At 45.2% G+C, this 23530-nt stretch overlaps 1 protein-coding gene across 6 annotated transcripts in view; it reads left to right on the top strand.

Moving 5' to 3' along the window:
* Positions 1 to 23530, top strand: part of RALGPS1 (Ral GEF with PH domain and SH3 binding motif 1) — a 224092-nt gene that overhangs the window by 35306 nt on the left and 165256 nt on the right. For all 6 annotated transcript variants that reach the window (XM_070430641.1, XM_070430640.1, XM_070430638.1 and 3 more), the window contains exons 3-4: positions 1135 to 1242; positions 14052 to 14102. In XM_070430641.1, the coding sequence (XP_070286742.1) occupies positions 1135 to 1242; positions 14052 to 14102 (159 nt within the window). The remainder of the gene's footprint in view (positions 1 to 1134; positions 1243 to 14051; positions 14103 to 23530) is intronic.

Genomic DNA, 23530 nt, shown 5'->3' with positions numbered 1-23530 from the left:
ATTCAATAGATTTCCTACTGAAATCTACAGGTTTAGTTTCTGCTCCTCCTTTTAACCTCACATTTTCAGATATTGACTATTGGTTCCCCTCACTGGCCTAAAAACAATCTAGTTTCCAGTAAGATTGCAAAGTTTTTCCAGATATAGCCATTTTGGAAAGAGTGAAATAAAGAGGAATTAATAAAAGCATATTCTCTAAATCCCAGTCCAAGATGTTGAGGTTAATGGAAACCACAAAATCCCTCTTCGTGGATTGAGACGAATAGAACCATTTATGAACAGGGCACAATTTTTGGGTGGTAAGTGTGATTGGTTCCCCAAAATAGGATTTGATGAAATGAAATAAAATTGAGGAGAAGGTATGCTCAGCATTCTGGGATCCTGTAGTGTTGGGTTTTTCATGCAACCAGCCACAATTGGGGAGTTTTAACTTGCTTTTTTATGGGAGACACTTTACTTGCAGGACTCACAGTGTTCTTCCCCACAAGGGACGCTACTAAATATAACTTTCACGCCTGTCTCCAATGCCAGTCGGTTACCTCTCACCTCATCAGCTCACAGGCTTGAATTCCAAGTGGCCAATGCATGAAATAAGCCTTAAGAGCTCGGTTAGCATTTTGTGTAACAATTTCCTGCAATGAACTCAAGTAGAAAAAAATAAAAAGGTAAAACCAGGTAATGTCTGAAAGATGTAACGAAACAGGTGATCTCCTCAGGCCTCCCAAGATGGGAAGGCTGGTTCCCTTTGAAGGAAGAGTGGGCTGTATTTTTGACCCCACTGCCACACAGCCAGCTGGAAACAGGTGGGGTGCAGTGATCTGGGATCAGGTAGATACAAAACCAGGTTCTCTTTCTGGCTCTTCACTTTCCTAGCTGAGCTACCTTGGGGAAGTAACATTGCCTCTACTTCCTTAGCTGTAAAATGGGAATAGTAATAGTGTGTATTCAGAGATGTTAACATGATGCATATAAAGTGCTTAGCACCGTGCCTGCAACAGAGTGAAGCACTAAACACTACAAGCTTTTATCATAATGCAGTCTGTCACTCTTTGCCTCCTCAGTTCTGAGGTGTGGGAGGCAGTGACTCAAGTCAGCCAGACTGCTCAGGTGGCACGTCTCTCCCGTTCCCCACAGGGCAGCAGCAGCTCAGACTCTCTGGAGGGCCAGAGCTGCGACTATGCCAGCAAGAGCTACGATGCCGTTGTCTTCGACGTCTTGAAAGTGACTCCCGAGGAGTTTGCTGTAAGTAACAAAACTGACATGGGTGCTGGGTCCACAAGTGGGTGCTAGAAGGGGTCACTGCTCAGGGCTTTTTGCTCTGGTTGGAGAAAACCCATATGCCCAACAATAGGGGATTGTTGAATAAAATATTCTTAATGAAATACCACACAGCATTAGACAGGGTGCCTTCAATCTAGAAACGAACTACCTTGGGAGGCATTCACAACATATGAAAAGGGGGGAACTTTCAAGAAAGGGAGGGCCCTGGCCGGTTTGGCTCAGTGGGTAGAGCGTCAGCCTTCAGACTAAAGGGTCCCGGGTTCGATTCCGGCCAAGGGCACATGCCCAGGTTGCAGGCTTGATCCCCAGTGCGGTGGGGATCCCCAGTGCAGGGGGGGGGGGGGGGCATGTGCAGGAGGCAGCCAATCAATGATTCTCTCTCATCATTGATGTTTCTATCTCTCTCTCCCTTTTCCTTCCTCTCTGAAATCAATACAAATATATTTTTGTGAAAAAAGGGAGAGAGTGAAAAATGCAATTCATGAGGAATTTTTCAGCCCACATAGCACAATCCAGACACTCATTACTGAAGAAGTGGGTGTGGACAGGGCACACTTTGCTTCTAGTAGCAGGTCACCACTGGTTTTTGCCTGGGTATCACCTATCCCCGGTGCTGGCCACTGCCCAAGGGGCCTGTGGGAAGTCTAAGAGGCTAGAGGGAAAACAGGAATGACGAGGGAAAGGCCAGCACACACATGCGCAGACTAGCTATGGTGTTTCCGGGCAGGGGTGCAGGCCTTGTGTCTGAGGCACACAGACGGACACTAGGAATGGCTAATACTTGGATTGTGCATTGTACTCACCTATGTGCTTTTTGTTACTTCACAATTTATTTATTTATTTTTAAAATCTTTATTGTTGAGAATATTACAGATGTCCCTCTTTCTCCCCCCCCCCCCCATTACCCCCTCCACCTGGTTCTTGCCCCACCCCAAGCCTTCACCACCCTACTGTCTGTGTCCATAGGTAAGATCTTTGGATAATCTCTTCCCACACTCCCTCCTCCCTTCCCTTTCAGATTCGTCAGTCTGTTTCATAATTTCATGCCTCTGTTTCTGTTTAATTCACCAGTTTAGTTTGTTCATTAGATTTCTTGCTTGTTTATTTTGATTTTTAAATTTGATTGTTGTTAGATATGTATTTGTTGCCATTTTATTGTTCATATTTTTATCTCTTCTTTTTATTCAGTAATACCCGTCAACATTTCATATAATACTGGTTTGGTGGTGATGTACTCCTTTAGCTTTTTTTTTTTTTTTTTTTTTTTTTTTTTGTGAAACTCTATCTTCTAAATGAGAGCTTTGCTAGGTAATCTTGGTTGTAGGTCCTTATTATTCATCACTTTGAATATTTCTTGTCACTTCCTTCTGGTCTGCATAGTTTCTGTTGAGAAATCAACTGACAGTCTTATGGGTGCTCCCTTGTAGGTAACTAACTGCCTTTCTCTTGCTACTTTTAAGATTCTCTCTTTGTCTTTAGCCCTTGGCATTTTAATTATGATGTGGTCCTCTTTGGGTTCCTCTTGTTTGGGACTCTCTGTGCTTCCTGGACTTGTAAGTCAATTTCTTTCACCAGGGAGGGGAAGTTTTCTGTCATTATTTCTCCAAATAGGTTTTCAATTATCTTGCTATCTCTCTTCTTTTGGCACACCCATAATGCGAATGTTGGTATGCTTGAAGTTGTCTCAGAGGTTCCTTACAGTATCTTCATATTTTTGGATTCTTTATTCTTTTTGTTCTTCTGGTTGGGTGTTTTTTCTTCCTCTTATTTCAAATTGTTGATTTGATTCTCAGAATCCTCTACTGTTGAATCCCTGTATATTATTCTTTATTTCAGTCAGTGTATGCTTAATTTCTGACTGGCCCTTTTCCATTTTTGGAGAGGTTTCTAGAAGATTCTTGAGTAACCTTATAACTGTGATTTTGAACTCTATATCCAGTAGTTTGCTTTCACTCATTTCTTTCATTTGTGACATGTCTCTTTGTCTCTGCATTTTGGCTGCTTCCCTGTGTTTGTTTCTATGTATTGGATAGAGCTGTTATGTCTCCTTGAATTTGTAGAGTGGCCTTGTGTAGTAGGTGTCTTATAGGGCCCAGTGGCTCAGCCTCCCCAGTCACCTGAGCTGGGAGCTCTAGGTGCACCCCTTTGTGGGCTGTGAGCACAGTCTTGTTGTAGTTGAGACTTGATTGCTGTTGGTGTCACTGAGAAGAATTGACCTCCAGGCCACTTGGCTGTGAGGACCAGCTGTGACTACAGTGGAAGAGCTGCTATGCAGGAGACACCCCTATGGAGCAAGACTTGCTTCAGTGGGGCTTTGGTGCTCACTGAGTCTGCCCCTCGAGTGTGTTGCTTATGAATGTGTAGAGTTATAATCTGGTATGATCTGACACTGACCACTGGGTACACTGGCTCTTGGGTCTCCAGGGAGGTGCAAAGTCAGTCACTGCCTGGCGCCACCCAGCAGGAGCTACAGAGAGATATGCAGATTCCTCCTCTTTGTATCAGGTTTGGCAGTGCCCAGATGAGGCCCAGCTGTGAAGCAAGGCAGGCTGGTGCTGGTGCCAGGTATTGGGCCTTTTATTGATAAATATGGGGCTCCCTGACCCAGCTACAGCTTGTTTGAGAGATTTTAGCCTGAGCAAGGACAGGCCATTCATATGCAAAAGCTGCTGCACACAGCTTGGGTGGGGTTATAAATTGGATGAGGTGGGGTCTTAAGGAATCACCAGGGCAGAGCAAACAGAAATGGCTGCCAGTCAGCCCTGTGACCCGGGAGGTCCCAGCATATGAACAATGATCCCTGCAGGCACCTCCATCTGGAAGAAAGCCACCCCTGAGTTCCTGCCCTGATGCCAGACATTCCAGTTCTTCCTCGTATGTATCTGTGTCCCCCAGAGCCTCACCCTGGTGCTGGAGCTCAGAGGAAGCAGGACCTTGTAAGTTTAGTTTGTGGTGCTGGCCTTTTAAGAGGAACAGCTGGGTCTCCAGCAGCCTCTGCATCACTGAGCCCCAATCCACACTGGTTTTTACAGTCTGTAGTTCTTATTGCCCATAGGGATTTCTTTTCCCAGCTCTGGGACCCTGGGAAAAGGGTGTGGGGCTGGGACCCTTTGCTCATCCCAGTGGCCTCCGCAGAGATGATCTCCCTCCCGATTAAAAAAGTGGCACACGTGGGTGCTGGACCAGTCCATTCTGCGCCTCCATGCCTCCTATTAGTCTTAGTGTGCTTTCTTCTTTACTTCTCTAGTTGTAGGACTTCCAGTCAGCCAGCTTTTCAGCAGTTTCTGGATGATGGTTGTACTGTATTTTAGTTGTAATTTTGATGTGGTTAGGGGAGGCAGTGAGTATAGTTGTTTACCTATGCCGCCATCTTCAAATCTCTCCTTTGTTGAATTTTTTAGTTGTATTTTGTTAGCTACATGAAAGGAATGAAGTAATAATGAGGTTTAAAATCCATTTACTGTTGTTCACTGTGAGGAATGGCAGAGAATTAGGCTACACCTAGAATAGCATTGCCCAGAAGAACTCCGTGTTGAGATTCAGGCCTGATTTTCTATTCTCAGCCCGAGAGTGTTGCTGGGCCTGCCCCTGGTCAATTTCCTGAGGCTGGGAGGCTGAGGAAGGGTGGTGGATGCTCTGATGGTGCAGTGCTAAAGCTTTGCTGCCCCTGCCAGATCCAGTGGGTCCTTAGCTTAGATGTGAAGCCAGGTCCCCTGGAGTTTTTGGTCTCTGGGGAAGCATTGGAGTTGCCAGGTGTTGGAATGGAACCAGACCACCCGGTATTTTAGTTTTCTGTCAAGTATGAAAGAAAGAAAAGAGCGAGATACAAAAGTCCATTAAAAAATCATTTAAGTGATTTTGGAAGATGGTGATGACAATAACATAGTTTTTAATTCTTTCGGAATCCCCACATTGCAAACTCAGAAACCCATTAACAATTTTTACAATAAATCTAGGTGACAAATGATCCCTATCAAACCCAAAACACAAGTGGCTGGGGATATACCATCACCAAGACCTGCAGAGTATCAACATCTGTGCAGGAGAAAGCAGAAGCAAGCACAGGGGCATTTGATAGGCTTGAGAAGAAGAGAACCCCAAATTTTTCAATAGGAGTCCACTGGAAAGTTTGGCAGGTTAATGTGAGGACAGCAACTGAAATTGAGAGGGATTTTGAGCACCAAAATAATGGATGGGTGGAAGAGATCTGTAGACTGGCCCCTATAATCTCTTGAAACCAACCCAGCAGGGCTCACTTCCAGGGCTCACTTCTCAGTGCCAAAGAGAAATTCAGTATGGGAGCAGAGTCAAAATAATCAGGATAGGGGAAGTTATGGTTAAGGGAAAAGAAATAAAATAAATAAATAAAGTTGTGTGCGTGTGTGTGTGTGTGTGTGTGTGTGTGAAATCGCAAAAAGCAACTACATTTGAACACTACATGAAAGCAACCAAAAGGAGAGCTATGTGAAATTAGAAGGCTACCCTGAACCATGTCTCCCTCTTAAAAGTTCAGGGAAACTAATTGGACATAAAAATAAGCAACAGAAGCTCTGACTGGTTTGGCTCAGTGGATAGAACATCGGCCTGCGGACTTAAAGGTCCCAGGTTCGATTCCGGTCAAGGGCATGTACCTTGGTTGCGGGCACATCCCCAGTAGGGGGTGTGCAGGAGGCAGCTGATTGATGTTTCTCTCTCATCAATGTTTCTGACTCTCTATCTCTCTCCCTTCCTCTCTGTAAGAAATCAATAAAATATATTTTTAAAAAATAAGCAACAGGAAATGATTGCTGTCAAATCTTTCAATTATTATAAGAAAAAATCAGTAAGGACAGAGTTCTTATAGATAATGAAAGAATTCCAGAAAGACATGCCACAAAGCAAATGAAAACTGTAATTCTCTATTTTCAAAGGAGCTGAGCGTACTTAAGATCATGCGGTAAGCCTTAAACAGCATAAATCTGAAATAGAAAAAATTCAGGAATGAGGTGACAGAACTTAGGAAAGAAGTGAAAATTAAAAAATGATTTTGGAAATGAAAGTTGAACTAGAAGAAACACAAGAATAGATAAACCCAACAGAATGCCTTAAGGTGGGAGAAATTTTAAGATAAAAATAAATGAAGAAAGAGATAATAAGACTGAGAAAAAGTGACAAACATTGATGATAGGCAAAGAAGATCCAACATATAGATAATAGAAATCTCTGAAAGGGGAGAATAAAAAGGCAACAGAACTGAACAGACATTTAAACTATAATGTCAGAATACTTTCACAAAATAAAAAGATAAGATTCAAAATTACATATTGAAGGAGCACACAATGAAGCTGTCAATGTTAACCCAGAATGGTCAATACCATAGACATATCCTTGGTAAACTGCTGGATATTAAAGGAAAAGAAAATCCTTTGGGCATCTAGACAAAACAGCAAATGGTTTAGAAGAAAAATAAGATTAGATTACCATCAGTCTTTTTGACAGCAACACTTTTTGCGAAAAGAAAGTAGAATAACAAATAAATCAAGGAAAGAAAAAAAAATGTGAGCCAAAGATTTTATATCCAGCAAAACCTTCAAGTATAAAGGACACTGATGGCCCAGGCCAGTGTGGCTGAGTTGGTTGGGCATCTTCCCATCCACCAGGAGGTTGCCAATTCAATTCCCGGTCAGGGCATACGCCCCGGTTGCTGGCTCAATCTCCGGAAAGGGGTGTGCAGGAAGCAGCCAATCAATGTTGCACTCTCACATTGATGTTTCTCTCTCTCCCTCTCCCTTCTTCTCTCTCTAAAAAGATCAATACACTATTCTTAAAAAAAAATAAAGGACGCTGATAAACTATTATGAACATGAAAGGCCTCAGAGAATGTTATTTCTGTGAGCTCTTCTTGAGGAATTTACTAGAGAACAAGCCTCAAACAATGAAAACAATTAAAGAAACATCACTCTAAAGACTGGTGGAGAGCAGTAAATACTTACAGTAGTGTTAAGACTAAATGAGGATTAAAAGGGAGAGGGTATAGTATATAATGACTGTATGCCCACATAATAGACATAGTGTGACCATTATAGTATAAACTATAAAAATGGAGGAGAATGGAGAGAACACATGCAAAATTTCATAACTCTTCTCAGTAATTATACTGAGGGAAGGTGCCATACTGATAGTGGTGCCATAAGTGTTGAACCATATAATTCTGGAAACTTTTTTTACTGGGGACACATACTTATACTGATAGTGGTGCCATAAGTGTTGTTTTTCTGAGACCGTTGTGTGTATAATATAGGATAAAGTAAATGAATAATTATGGGATACTGTAATCCTCTATATCCTGTGTCCTTGGGACCAGGATTTTTGATATGGAAGAAAAGAGATACAGAAGTAGTACAGAAGAAGTAAGTTAGGGGGAAAAAGTGTTCTGAATTTGAATTTGAAATATCAATATGAATTCCAGATTGTGGTATTGAAATATTATCACTGAAAGACTCCAGGGCTTCCTGGACAACTGGTTGATTCCAAGTCTAGGACAGGAAATGTTCAAGATAAGCCTGGTATATCTTTCCAATACTAGTGAGGAAGCTATCAAGCACTACTAGGGTCATGTCAAACGGACTTAGGAGCCAGCTAGAGGAAGCTCCCACTGCCCAATGATGGGACAGTTTGAGCTTTAAAAGGATAATAATTGCAATTGATTGAAACCCATCAAGCAATAGATCATCATTGGATGATGATAGGCAACCAATTTATTATCTTAGAAACTGAGAAATATAAGGATGGAACCCAGACTTTTAAAAAAATATATATTTTTATTGATTTTAGAGAGGAAGGGAGAGGGAGAAAGAAACACATCAATGATGAGAGAGAATCATTGACTGGCTGCCTCCTGCACACCCCAAACTGGGGATCGGCCTGCAACCCAGGCATATGCCCTGACTGGGAATCGAACTGTGACTTCCTGGTTCATAGGTTGATGTTCAACCAGTGAACCACTCAGGCCGGGCCCAATCTTTGTCCTGCCTTTTACCTTTGAATTGTCCTGGGTAACCAAATAGTAAATGAGAGAAAATTTCTTTGTATTAAATTATTTCAGTTAATAAAGGGGGGAAAATGATAGAATTAGAATATCATCATTGTATGACCCCAATGAATTAATAGATCTAAGCATTGGACATCAGCCACTAACATCACAAAAAGAGAGTAATTATGTGAAACGACACAGCACCACTTCCAGTCCTGCCATGGAATCCAACCTGGGTCTGATCAAGTCTCTAGTTCCAGCTGCCACTTGCAGGAAATTGCAAAGACAGAGGAATATGTTGGCCTGCACCGTGAGAGTGGGGAACTGTGTAGGTCAAATGGCCTGGATTCTTCAGCAGATACATTATATGGAACAAAGAGGTAGAGAGAATACCTGTAGATTAAAAGGATCTTAAAAATATGCATCAGCCTGGCCAGTGTTGCTCAGTGGTTGAACCTTGATCCAGAAACCAAGAGGTCACAGGTTTGATTCCAGGTCAGGGCACATGCGGGGATGTGGGCTCGATCCCCAGTAGGGACTGTGCAGGAAGCAGCTGATCAGTGATGCTCCTCTCTCATCGATATTTCTTTCTTTTTTTTTTTTTTTAAACATATTTTATTGATTTTTTACAGAGAGGAAGGGAGAGAGATAGAGAGTCAGAAACATCGATGAGAGAGAAACATCGATCAGCTGCCTCCTGCACATCTCCTACTGGGGATGTGCCCACAACCCAGGTACATGCCCTTGACCGGAATCGAACCTGGGACCTTTCAGTCCGCAGGCCGACGCTCTATCCACTGAGCCAAACCGGTTTTGGCTCTCATCGATATTTCTATCTCTCTGTCCCTCTTCCTTCTTCTCTCTCTAAAAATCACTAAAAATATATACAAAGTGCATCAAAGTTTTAAAAAGACACCATGATGCCTTGGTATACACATACTTGGGTGATAAAATTATAAAGAAACATCCTGCCAGTTCTCCCTGATAGAGTTAACTTGATCTGTGGGAGAGATTTCCAAGGCCCTCTGAGCTCTCAGCTCAAATCTGTTTTCACAAGGCCTTTCTGTTCCCTGGGATGGCAGAATTGATCCAATGTCAGGAGCGCTTGGCCAACAATCTCTGTGGGTCTGGCAGGAGAGATGCCAGATAGTGGTTACTTTTGATAGTAGGGAGGGACTTGTGATTGAGACAAGACACATGGAGGAACTCTGAGGTGACTTTTTAAAAAATTGTGTTGAACTTTATGTAACATAAAATTTACCATCGTAACTTTTTAAGTGTATAGGTCAGTATTGTTAAGTACATTCACATTATTGTGCAGCCAATCTCTAGAACTGTACTCATCTTGCAAAACTCTGTACCCATTAAATAACTCTCCATGCCCTGCTACCCCCAACACCATTCTACTTTCTGTCTCTATGTATTTAATGACTCTGGGGACTTCATATAAGTGGAATCACACAATGTTTGTGTTTTTGTGACTGGCTTATTTCACTTAGCATAATGTCCTTGAGGTTCAACCATCTTGTGGCAGGTGTCAGAATTTCCTTTCTAAGGCGGAATAAGATTCCATCGTGTGTATATACCACATTTTTTTGTCCATTCATCTATTGATTGGGGTGGCTATTTCTTGACCTGAGTGGTGATTACAGGGTGTTCATCTATAATAAGTCATAAAACCATGCATTTGTTTAATGTGGTTTTCTGTAAATGTGTGTTACTTTATAATAAAAAGGGTTAAAATTATTTAAAAGGTCCTCATTTTTTACTGGGGGCACGCTACAGGTAGATCTCAGTCCTTTTACTCCCCAGTGGATGAAAGCATAGCAAAAAGCATTGCTGGGACTTGTCTTTATCGTCAGTTGGTCATGGGCATCCTTCTAGGTCAACATGTATGGGTCCAATTCTCTATTTTTAATAGCTGCATGATACTCCGGAGTCTGGATATACCATGTTTTTTTTCAATAAGTCCCTTTTGGTGGCCTTTTAGACTGTTTCCAGATTTTTGCTACTAAAAATAATGGTGCAATAAACATCTATATTTATATCTGTATCTAAACGTAGATCTCTATGTAAAATTTCCTTATATACTAGTACTTTTTTTTTCTGCAGGCATAGAGATTCTTGTGTCAACAGTATGCTTATTTCTCCTTTTAGGAGATAATATCTAAATGCAGTGAATGAACCTGGATCAAGACAAAATTGCTATAACAAACAGTATTGAGATAATTAGCGAATTTTGAATGTGGACTGTATATTAGATAATGTTGTACTAATGATAAATTTCCTGAATGTAATAAGTTTAACATGTAAGAGGGTCATCTTATTCTTGGGAAACAACACACTGAAGGGTTTAGGGTTGAAAAGTCATAGTATTTGCATGTTACTCCCAAATGGTTCAGAAAAATGTTCATGTGTAATTACTAGGTACATACATGGAGATGAAGCAAATGAGGCAAAATGTTAATAATTAGTTAAGCTAGGTGAAAGGTTATAGAGTTCATATAATTCTGGAAACTTTTTTGTAAGTTTGACATTTAAAAAAAAAAAGGTTAAAAACTTCTTTATGAGTTACTGCCAGATTACTTTCCAAAAAGAACAAACAGAGTAGCTCATAGTCCATCAGTCTCGATGGCACTGGTAGATGACAAATGGTATCTTCCTGTTTAATTTGCATTTCCTTGACTCCAGTTCTAACACTGCCAGATGTGTGCTTCCTGTGGCTCTGGGAGTAGAAGCCGGAATGTGTCTTTGGAGCGGATTACTTTTTGTTCTGTGAGCCCTCCTACTTAGGTACTGGGAGAGTGATCTAAATGCAAATTTAAAGAGATCTTCTATAAGACAGACCACTGATTGCCAATGGCTTTTCTTGGGTTCATTTATTTGGGGGTAGAGCGCCTTAAACTAGGGGTCTAGTTGGGAAGAGAGGATTCAGTCAGCCACTGTTGGAGGGGAGAAACACTACAATTAACATATGCAAACCCTTTTTTTTTTTTTTTCTTATTGGCTAGGTAGCTTTCATTTATCCATATAATAACATCTTTTTCTTTAGGGCCACATTGTAAAGTGGCCATATAGGCCTCTCCATTCTGAAGGATTCATATCTACCGAAATGTTTTGAGATACGTGGTGATTGGCAACTTCCCTAAAAGGCTGGATTTTTAGGAGGAAGGAAGATATTGGAGAAGGGGTTAGGATTAAAGAATGCCAAGTGACTAGCTTAATTGGACATCCTGTGTTGAGGTTTTATTCCCCAAAATAAGGAGAAGCCAATAGGATGCTTGTTCAGGAGTGTTCTCATTGGTCCAGGCATGTGCTCCTCACTACCTCGGGTTTGCTGCTTGGAATGAGTCTCATTGTCTTGTGTTTCTGTGGGGGCTGTGCCACACTCCCAGGAGATACCCTTTCTCTCCAGGAAGCTGGGGCCCTTCCCTAGGGAGGGCTGAGAGCTCCCACCCTTACCCACACCCTCCCTTTTTGGTAAAACTGCCTGCCTTGAGGTGCTCAAACTTCTGGGGAAGGGCTGCTCAACCAGCAACCTTTTTCCCAGGTGGTTGGCCTTGGAGTAAAATGACACGAAATATATAATTGGGTGGTTTTACCTATGTATTGAGATATTCTTGCTCTGGACACTGCATCTTTTTTGGTTGGAGTTGAGAGAATAGAAACGGGAGAGATTCTCCTGAAAACCCTCAGATTGTGTCTTTGGGACCAGCCAGTCTGTTCTAAGTCTGGTGACCTCTGTTGACCTAGTTTGTTTAGAATAAAGCACTTGAACACATATTCTGATTTACAGCCTGAGCAGGAATCAGAATATTCGAAACTTGGACCATCCAAAAAAATATATGAAACGTAAAGTCACTCTTCTAATAAATCATATGGAAATTCAGTAGCAAACCCTAGAACTGATGGCAGGGTGCAGAGGAAGTTTTCTCATTTTCACATTAGCAGACTTTTGGTTCTTTTCCTAAATGACATTGCAAACATCCTGCCGGTTCTCCCGGATAGGGAGTTAACTTGATCTGCGGGAGAGATTTCCAAGGCCCTCTGAGCTCTCAGCTCAAATCTGGTTTCACAAGGCCTTTCTGTTCCCTGGGATGGCAGAATTAATCCAAGGTCAGGAGCATTTGGCCAACAATCTCCGTGGGTCTGGCAGGAGAGATGCCAGTCTATTTGCACTGCCTAGGCCAGACACACAGGCCTATAGGCTCCAGGGCTTAGTAGTCACTGGACACCCAGATTATGAGGGCCAGATCCACGAGTGCTGGGGTCCCATGCCTCCTTGCCCCTGGTGGTGGACCGAGAGGTGGAGGAGGGTGGATTCCGAGTGCTTCATTCCCATCCACTGTCTCTGCCACGCTTCCATCAGTGACAGCATTTCTGTGCACATGGAGGGCACTAGCCTTTTGGGGGACAAAGAGACTCTCCACTGAAACTACCTGCTTATTTCCTTCTCCTGCTCAGAGATGTTCTCTCTGTGTGTATAATATACATATAGATTCTCTCTATATATACACACAACCACACCCACATCCATATCCTCTCCCTACTCCCCCACCCCCCACATACATATATAGAGAGTACCTGTCAGGTGCCAGGCATTCTGCATCTTTTGTCTTAGATTTTCACAAAGATCCTATAAGATAGGGATTATTGTTCCTGTTTTCTAGATGTGGCATCTGAGACTGGGAGAATTGTCAGGTGTCAAACAGAATATTGCTGTTAAAGCAGTGGTATCCAGACATGTACCCAAGCCCCGCTGAGCCCTGAGCCCATGTTTATTCCACAGCATTACGTCCTCCCAGATGACCAGATGACCTGTGTTTGGTGGGCAGGGTGTCCTCTTGCACTAGGAGGCATCCAAAGGCCGTCAGCTCTCCTCCCTGGGCTGTCATAGAGGCATCTGTTAGCTGACACCTGGCAGCCCATGTGACACAGGAGATAGGTAGGTCATGTGCAGTCAGCTCAGCCGTGCCTTGGCCTGCAGCATTGTCAGCAGCAATGCCTCTCTTCCTGTTGCTCAGTGAGAACAGCCTTTTAACCAGACCTGTGTTTTCTGTGCTGACAACATTAGTGCTTCTCAAGCTAGTTGTGGTGAAGGACCAATTTTTTTCATTTACAAGCTACAGAAGACTAATACTTAAAAAATATAATAAGAGTATCATGGCAAATTACTATAAAAGTTTCCCAATGCTTGATCTTAAATTCTGTAGTTACCTCATATACTGTGGGCCGTGGAATGAACAGCCTGTGGTCCACACTGGCCTGCGGAGGCATCTCGAGTGTCACTCTACCATATGATTTTGAGGAGGCTTAGACTTCAGAAGAAATGTCTGTAAGCCACAGTTTTCTTTTAAATTTAGAGTAATAATGTCTGTTTAGCATCCTAATTTTTAATATTGTCAACTTTTTACAATTACAAAAGTAATTCATGCTTGAAAAAAAATAAACTTAAATTATACAAAAATATCCAAACCAAAAAATGTTTCCTTTTCTCTCAGTCCCAACCTCCAAACTACTATTACCATTGCTGAAGTTGGACGTTTGTCTCACATTCAAGAAAGAAGGGTGTGGATCAAGATTTATGATGAGGGAAGGGACGGGAAAGGCATTTTAAAAATTTGTCTGTTTTCTACTCTGTCTTGATTTTTATTCAAGGGGGAGATTATAACCTTTAAGAGTGTTATTACTCTGTATAGATTCAAAGGAACACGACAGTTACTTTACGTTTTCTAACACCCATTCTCTTTTGTTGCAGAGCCAGATCACATTAATGGACATCCCTGTGTTCAAAGCCATCCAGCCGGAGGTCTGTACCTTGTCCTTCCTACTGGTCCAACAACCACATTAGAGTGACTCAGTTTCTCCCTTTCTCTCTTGAAGTATCTAAATGCATGTGAACGTTCTAAGCCTCATTGAAGAGAGCATCCAGAAACTGCATTCTCGATGGTGCTCATTCTTGGAGACAGGTGTTTGGGTTCTCCAGAGAATGGCACCATGTCTGGTCCACTGTGGCAGGGCTGCGGCATTGGTGCCCATGGCCTCCATGCCCGAGTCAGGTCTTGGCCCACTAATGACTTTTCCCAGGCTCCTCCTGTGAGTAAGGGTCACCGTCCAGATAGGGTGTGGGGGAACGTTTTTCTAGAGAGGTTTCTTTTTGTTGATCCCAAATTCTGGTGGTTGCCTTGTATCTGATTTTGAAACCAGTTGCTACAGCAAAACACTGTTTACATTAAATTGTAATGTACATTTGTAGCAACAGCATAGTCAATAAAGAGAAAAAAGTTGACTTTAAAACGTTGATTTAAAAACTACTGGAAATGCTTAGTAGTCGACAATGAGGCTTTATAGTTATTTTAGTTAGGGTTCTTCTTTTGTTAACAGCTAATAGAAATGCATGTCAAAGTAGCTGTGATAGGCAGAAGAGGACTTTATTACAGGGATAGAAGGGGCATTTTACAGAATGGGCATGGAGTTCAGGCAGCCTGGAGAGCCAACCAGGACACAGACCACGCTGCTTCTTGCATCAGCTTTTCCCTCTGCTTCTCTCTTCTGCCTTCACTCCTGTCGGCCGATGTGGTCCAACCCGGCCTCCCCACAGGGCCCATGTTTACATGATCTCCCCTGCAGCCATCTTCCACACTGAGACCGGCAACTCTCAGTCCAGCCCAGCTGAGTCACATGTCTAGTGCGGGTGCTGTGACCAAGGTCAGGAGTATAGGGCCAAGTCCTGCAAGCACAACTGAGCTGAGGGGACCCAGCCTGGTGAGTGGGGTGCAGTTTCAGAGGCGGAGTATTGGTGGAGAGATATGTCAAAAGGTGTCTGCTGCAACCAAAAGGTGTCTACTGTGAATTCCAGAACACTCTTACTGTGCCTTTCTTACAGTATGGTAGCTGTAAAGATGGAGAAAAACAGCATTTTAATGCACAGTCAGACCACAGATCCAGGCCTCCTGGGAGCTGGTATCTAACCTATTATAGATTAGGAGGAAACTTGCATGTTAGCTGCGATCAGCATTTATGTGAAGACCTGGCAATGATCTGTATTATTTATGTGTGTGCGTGTGCGCACCCATTGTGTTCATTAGGTTTGGGGAGCTGAGCTATGTTTGCTTTTCTTGAATTGGCTGACATCCAGTCTTCTTCTGTTGTTGTTTTTTTTCTAATGTGGAGTTATCTATTCTTTCTAACTAAAAAAATATATAACTGAAACAACTCGCTATCTCTTGGAGCCTTTGGGGGAATAGTTGTTTAATGGTCACCTTAGTTCTCAGCTGGAGCTACTTCTGATCCTGTTCTCTGCTTAGCTTTGGTCTGGAGTGGCTTAGACATTTGGATCTTTATTCTCTGTCTTGAGCACTGAGCAGGGCAGCCCCGCCTGCTGTGAGCCCTGAACCCTGAGACTGCGTGTGTGGGAGGCTGGGGTCGCTGTTCTGGCTGATTGCAGGAGGGAAGGGCCGGGAGTTCTTCAGAGGCACAACCAGCAGCAGACTTTTCCCCAGGGTACTGCAGTTTGGTTTTTTTCTTTTTAAATATATTTTAATTGATTTCAGAGAGGAAGGGAGAGGGAGAGAGAGATAGAAACATCAATGATGAGAGAGAATCATTGATTGGCTACCTCCTGCATGCTCTTCACTGGGGATGGAGCCTCAACCCAGGCATGTGCCCTTAACTGGAATTGAACCCAGGACCCTTCAGTCCACAGGCCGACGCTCTATCTACTAAGTCAAACCAGCTAGGGCTACAGTTTGGAAGGTACCTCATCCAGGGCATATCTGATTTCAAGTTGAGACAAGACATTAAGGTGGAGATGTTTTGCTTTCAGGATTTAGCTTGGAGCAGTGGTTCTCAATTGTGGCTGCACATCACTGTCACCTGGGCAGCCTCTGAAACATGGGTGCCCAGACTCGCCTAGACCACTAAATCTGAATTGCTGGGTCAGGCTCCAGAACCCAGTCGGCCCTGTTTTGCACAAGGTTCTGGTGCAGAGTGGGGATTAAGAACAAATTGCTTTGAGGTATCTGGAGAAGCCCCAAACTTGAATGTTTTGGATCTATGAGATGTTAGCTAAAAATGGAAGCGTTTGCTTCTCATTGTCATTGTCAACATTGCAATTAAAAGGAGGGCTCTGGGAGCTGCCCAGCTTTTTTACTGTTTTCATTTTTGTTAGCAGACTGAAAACTGGGATTTCCTCCCTTGAAGATGGCTGCCACATTGTGGCTGGACCATCTTCGAGTTGGAAGGACATGAATAGTGGACAATGTTAAGTTTGTTGTAGGCAAGACTTTCTAGGAAGCAGAAGCGAGCATCTGAGAGCAAGATGGGCACTGTGAGTGACCCAGACTCCCAGAGGATCAGGAACCTTGGACTAGTGCCTCCACCCTGGCCACACATGAGAATCTGTTGGGGAGCTCTGTAAAAATACAGATGCCAGGCCCCATCCTTGGAGATTTTGATTCCATGGGATTGGAGTGGGTGGGGAATCTGCGTTTCAATCAGTGACAGTCAGTATGCTTTTTGATGCACAAATTGATCTGTCTTTAACCAATGGGAGCCCTTTCATGTCACCTCCTATGTCAACATGATCCCTTCATTTTTGATAACTTCCTTGCTCTGTGGTACAATGAGATATTCCAATGTGATGTTGTACACTTCTCACTGAAGACCTAGATTCAGGCATTCCTCAGGGTGCTGGTTTCTTTAGTGGAGAGTAATATTCATTGGTGAGAGGATATTCATTGCTACTGGGTTGCTGTTGCTTTTAGGTCTTTTCGGTGGACAGGGTTAGGAAATACTTATTTTTTGAAAGAAAAATCATGAGATTGTAATTAGGGCAGGTGGTGTTATTTTTCCACAATTCTTCCTTCCCTCCTCATCCTTGTCATAACTTCTCTGTGAGTGTGTATATGTCTCTATTGTATAGATTTTGGGCTTGGCCCTGTGACTTAGGCACAAGTAATGCAAGGGGTAAGCTGAAGTGGTTGGAGGCATGGCACGTTTCCACCAGCCTTCTTGGAATTTCTACTTTCCGTGGTGTACTGTTAGCTATTGCTCGTTTAGCCAGAATCCCAAACCCAAAGCCTGCATTCCAGCCCAACCTGGCACAGTCCAGGGGAACCCAGCAGAAATCAGTTGAGTTGAAGTCATTCTACAGACCTTTGAGCATGAAATAAGTAGTGTTGCCGTAAGCCTCTGAGATTTGAGGGCTCTGTGTTTATACCACATTATCTTGTAGAAACATGACCAGTACAATGTTGATCTTTCCACTCCCAATCTAACATTACAGAGTTGTAAACTTCCTTCCCTTGATTTTTAAAATATATTTTTATTGATTTCAGAGAGAGGAAAGGAAAGGGAGAGAGAAATTGATACATTAGTGTTGAGAGAGAATCATTGATTGGTTGCCTCTTGCACACCCCACACCGGGGATTGAGCCCACAACTCAGGCATGTGCCCTGACTGGGAATCGAACCGTGACCTTCTGGTTCATAGGTTGATGCTCAACCACTGATCCATGCTGGCTGGGCACTTCCCTTGATTTTTATATGTTATCTTTTACACCGACAATTTTGGTTCCTAATAACATTAAACAATTACATTTTTGTATCATATATAAAACTAGAAGCCCGGTGCACAAAAATTTGTGCACTGGCAAGGGGGGACTCCCTCAGCCCAACCTGTGCCCTCTCACAGTCTGGGACCCCTCGGGAGATAATCACCTGCTGGCTTAGGCCCGCTCCCCTGGTGGCAGATGGCACGCCCAATCCCACGGTGTCTGCCCCGTCTCCCCCGGTTGCAGATGGCAGGCCCGGATCCCACGCTGGGTCAGGCGGCCGCTCAGATTGTGCTGCTGCCCGCCCCCCTGCCCCCGCCCTGAGCCGCATGCGACTGGGGATCTCGCTGCCACCTGCCCCGACTGCCCCGCCCCACACACGACAGGCCTGGATCCTGCGCTGGGGCAGGCGGTGGCTGGGGATCGCGCTGCTGCCATCCCCAGGTGGGGTGGCACAGCGGGATCTGCCTGCAGTATGCAAATTAGCCATCATCTTTGTTGGTGGTTAATTTGCATATCACGCTGATTAGCCAATGGGAGGTGTAGCGAAGGTATGGTCAATTACCATGTTTGTCTATTATTAGATAGGGTAGTTTTCAAATAACTATCATTGTTAATATTAACCAGTAGACTACTGTTAAAGCTTAACACTTGTTTGCAATTCCATTTGTCTTTAGTTCCTCTTGTTATCTTCTCTCCATCCAAGCCTACCACTGACACACCAGGCGGGCCTCCCTCTTCACTTCCCCCAGAGTCTTTGGAAGCACCAGAGCATAAAAGGAGGGCTATGCCCCCTTGGTTCTGGAGATCTGCCTCCTGAGACCCTGTTGTAATCCTGGCGCCTGGAACAGGGCTGATAGTAAATATTTGTTGAATGAGTGGAGAGTGGCTGAAGAACTGGATGAGAGAAGTGCTGCAGCAGAACACTCTCTGGGGCCCATTGCCAGGGGGCGCGTCCCAATTAAGGGAGCATTCTTACCAGGGTGCCTGTTTTGTGGTGTCACCACTTCCCCAAAGCCAGGGTTTCGCCTGGTGAGCTCAGCCTTTGAAGATTCAAATTTCCAAATGCTGATGAGAACTGAGTAGAACTGTGGCTTCTGCTCCTTTCTGCAGGGGGACCGCAGAGCATCATCCCAGGCTTAGAGGAAGCCAGGCAGACGGTGAGTTCAGGATTGGCAGGGAGCAGGGAAAATGGAAGTTAGCAAATGTGGAGCCACGACTGCCCTGCTCCCTGGTGACTCTAACAAGTGAAAATTTTATCAAAGATTGGCGTGCTAACGTAGATACAACTTGCAGTATAATAGCTCACAGCTGTGTTTAACTTATAAGGTGCGGCCTAGAACCCTAACCCTGCGGTGGCGGATTGGGTTGCAGGGGCTGGGCGGGTTCCTGGCCAGTGAGGGGATGGGGAGGGGGGTGGCCAGGGCGAGGGCTCATTGTAAAGGACGGCTTTCCAAGGGGTCTGGGTGGCAGCAGCCTTGTGAGAAGATACATTTTCAGGGCAGCATTTTGTTCCCACCAGCATTCTCTACCAAATAAATCTGTCTGTCATTATGCCCAACTCCCAGAATACGGAACTGAAGGTCCAACAGTTTCTCAGAAGTCAGTTTAAATGTCAGAACTGGTTTTGTCATTAGTTTCCATGTGGAGCAGCATCAAGGGGGAACTGCTGTTCTTAGAATGTGCTGAAAAGGAGCATGGTGTGTGTGCTGCTCAGTCCAGGGTCCTGGCCAAGCCGTGCTGCGGGCCCACTCACACTGCGCAGTGTGCTTAAGGGAAGGACACGATCTGACAAAGCTGGGTTTGCTCCCGGCCTCGCCCTTTCCAGCTCAGTTACTGCTCATTCTCTTTGTGCTTCGATTTCCTCATGTATAAGATGGGAAAATCATAGTTTTCACCTCACAGTGGGCATGTGAGAGCTGAGGTCAGTGCCTGCATGCAGTGTTCCCAGGAACCTGTGCCTGTCAGTCCTCCACAGCACAAGTTCCCATGGGCTCTGTGTATTAGGACAAGGTTGTGCTCAGCAGAACCTTCAGGGTGCCTTGTGGGAGCTGTGGCCCAGAACAGGTGACACTTTCAGCAGCACAGAGATTAAGAGCATTGAACTTGGAACCCTTCAGACCCGAGTTCACACGCTGACTGGGCCCCTGGATGGCAGGGAGGCTGGGGTCCAGTGAAGATGTGCATCATGGTGCGCGGAGGGCCTGTGGAAATTGAAGGGAAACCTGCTCTGCCTTGGAGTCGGGACATCGGCATGGAGCCTTGAAGGCTGCAAGCGATCTTATCTTGTGGGTGATTTGGAGAATGGGATGGGAGCTGGGAAGGGCATTTCAAGCAGAATGAATCACTCATTGAAAAAGCCGATAATCTATTGAGCAAAACTAAACATGACTTTTGGTGCTGGTGTCTGGGAAGAAGAAAAGCTGAGCCTGCCATTCTCTTGGTTCTCTGTTCCTCAAGGGCATTGCTGCCCGGGATGTTGGCATACCCAGGGCTTGCCCGCAGTCAGTGTGTCATTTCTTCCAGCTGGCACTGGCACTGGCACTGGGGGCGTGTAGGGTCACAGAGGCCCACGGATGGGTATCTAGTGGGTCCGAGTGTGATGCAAACGAGCTGCAGTGGGTACCAAAGTCAGTGAGGTGGGAAGCTGCTCTGTGGGCCTGTGCTTTTTCCATTCTTCTCACTGCCCCCGCCAGCACTGCTCCATCCCCACCGCCAGGCTTCCCGTGGTCAGACCAACCTTCACGCTCTCCCTCACACATCTCATTCTCTGCTGTGCTACCTGCCGGAGAGACATAGACACATAGAAAGGGACACTGGCACCATCCAACCAGAGTGAGGGCAGAATGGATACAGACAGGAGACAAGAAGTACTGGGGGCCTGCAAGGAGAGTGTGGGGAGTAGGCATGGGCAGGAAGCAGAGCTTTACTTCTACTTCGTTAGCCTTGGGGATTTGCTGAGGAATTTCAAAAAGGTAGTGGTAGGTAGTGGTAGGTAGCTCTCTTCCTTACTGTGGCCCTAAGAACCTGGTATTAAAGGAAAAGGCAGAACCTAATGGTATTTAGGTATTTAGGGTAAAAGGCAGATTGGTATTTTAGGAAATTTATTTTAACTACCGGAGTGAGGCAGAACCAACTGGAGACAGGGACACTGGTCAGCAGGCTTTGCAATAGTCTGTGTGAGGCAAGGGTTGTAGTAACAGAGAGAGGGGAGGGCCTGGTGCTAAACTGGTTATGGGGCTGCTGTGGAGCTGAGACGAGAGGAGACAGGAGAGAAAGCAGTGGACTGTGCATTCGGGGACCAGAAAGAAAAGCAGAGGTCAAGAAGGAGGCAGAGAAAGTGGCCCAGGGATAGGAGAGGCCTAGGGAAGTAGCTGGAAGTCAGGCAGGTGGTCAGCAGTGTTTTACCTGGGGGAGGGAGAGGGCTGATGGCCTGAAAGACCCAAAAAGGGCTGAGGAACCAGAAGTCAAGCAGTGGGCAAAGCAAAGATTTGATTAGGAGTAGGGAACAGAGAGGGAGGCCGGGAGGTCATGGGGGGAGCAGTAGTTCCAAGTTCAGGGTCTTGGGGGCAGAGTACTGGTGACTGTGCTTGAAGGGGTGATGGCTGTGCCGTGTTGGTGGATGATGGTCTTTCTGGGAGGAGGTTGAGGTGCTGGGGGCCGTCCCTGAAGATGACCGCAGATGGGAGAAGAGAAGACGATGACCCAGAGCTAAAGGCATAAGGACATCCTAGGGTTGAGAGCTGACAGCAATGTGGAGGGAGATAGAGGTGCCAGGAAATAGTTTGTGCTTCCCCAGAGGAAAGCTATGGACCTGGACTGGGAGCCTCATGAGATGAGGGACCAGAGTGTCACCACTACCTGCCACCTGAGTTAAGGCACAGGCTGGGTGCTCAGTGTTAGTGGAAGGCAGTCAAGGGGTGGTCTGGGGCGTGCTATCCTCGCTCTCCTCCTTACTGTGGCCCTAAGAACCTGGTATTAAAGGAAAAGGCAGAACCTAAATGTTTTGGGACATTATCCAGATAGAACTCATGTCCCTGTGGGGCCCTCGGAGCTTGAGACCCCAAGGGCTGGCCTGCAGGATGAAAACTCCTAGGGAAGTACACAGTTCCCCTGGGCTGCATGACACATTAGTTTAGGAAAACACTGCCTCTGGGTTCAGGAACCTGACCCTCTGGCCTTTTGTCTGGATGCTGTTTGCCTCTCTGAAGAAGCGGGCATTCCAGAAGGCCGAGGTCAGTGTTGGACTCTGGACAAACCCTGTGTGTCTTTGCTGCTCCCTGGAATCTCAGTGCTGGGCCTGGGAGAAGGGAAGAGCTTTGCCAGCAGGGAGATCGATTTCGCTGACATCATTAAAACCCACTCTCAGGTCACATGCTGGGCAGTTTTCTCAGACCATTTCCCTGCACTGCCCCAGCCTGGCCTAAGCTATTGCCACCTCTTCAATTACATCTCCCGAGGGTCAGTCCCACCCCCAGCCCCCAGCCCCCTCTTCCATCCAGAGACGTCTTTCTAAAGCCAGAGTCTGACTGCTTCTGGGTCCCACCAGGCACCCTTTGAGGCTCCCCACTGTTCTGAGGATGCAAACCTATTGGCCAGGCCCTGCAGGGTGGCCAGCAACAGCCCTCCTGGCCTCCAGGGCCACAGCACATACCACACTGTCGCTCTCTGTAGCCTTCCTGCTTCCCTCCCATCTGTACCTTCCCACCTGCTGTGCCTTCGCCTGTAATGCTCTTCTCTCACCTCTCACAGAGACTCCTTGACTCCTTGCCCCTCAAGAGAAGAAATTAGCAGCTTAGCTCCAGGGTAGCGCAGGTTCCCTGCCTGTTCGCTCCCACCTCACCACCCATGACTTCTTATGCGTAGCGCTTTTCACCATTGTGCTGAAATGTCATGACTGGAAAGTTTCCATAATTCTTGTGTCAAGTCTGTCTCGCCACTAGATTATAAACTTCATTTACACGAGGATCATGGCAGTACTGTTCACCCCATAGCCTGTGACCCAGTGCAGTGCCTGATGTTTGTTCAGTACATTTAGGATGTAGTAGGAGGAATAGTAACAATAATAATATTGAATTCTCTAGACTTCTATCTTATACTGCCTCCCTCTGTTAAAAAACCCCCACCTGAATGAGGTGGTAGGGGCATGGTCCAGGTGTCCTCCAGTTGGGCCCGGCATGGGTGGGTGATGGTTCCTGGCCTAATGCTGGTCATTAGGTGCTGATTTTGGCACTGGGAGCCTGAGCAGCTGTCTCTTTCATCTGTTATTGCTCTGAGTTTGCATTTGTTACTTGCTTCTCATTTCCTAGTAATTGCTGTATCCATTGTGACACCTTCTTGTGACAATGGAAGCAAACTGGAAAAGGGCTTCCCCCTGCTCCACTCATGATGGAGACGGAGGTTGGAGTCCCTCTCTGCGAGGAGGGTGGGGAGAGCGGGCTGGGGCAGGAGTTGGTCTGGCTGCATACATAGGCCAGCAGCAGGTTTGATCCAACGAAACCAACTTTGCAACTTCCAGACTCATTTTTTTCTCCCTTCTTGAGTGTGGATATGACATTAGTTCTGGTTAGAAACCAAATTTCCTTTTAAATGAATTAATAACACAAAACAGAACCTTTGGTGAACAGCTGTTTTTATCCATGGGGACTTGGCGCCTGGTTGTGATTTCGTCTGCAAGGAAAACA

This window comes from Myotis yumanensis, unplaced genomic scaffold (genome assembly GCF_028538775.1).
Source record: "Myotis yumanensis isolate MYYU_CA2020_CCGP unplaced genomic scaffold, mMyoYum1.0.hap1 SCAF_12, whole genome shotgun sequence".
Taxonomy (NCBI): Eukaryota; Metazoa; Chordata; class Mammalia; order Chiroptera; family Vespertilionidae; genus Myotis; species Myotis yumanensis.
The sequence above is the reverse complement of the archived record's forward strand: the minus strand, read 5'-3'. Positions and strand labels throughout refer to the sequence as shown.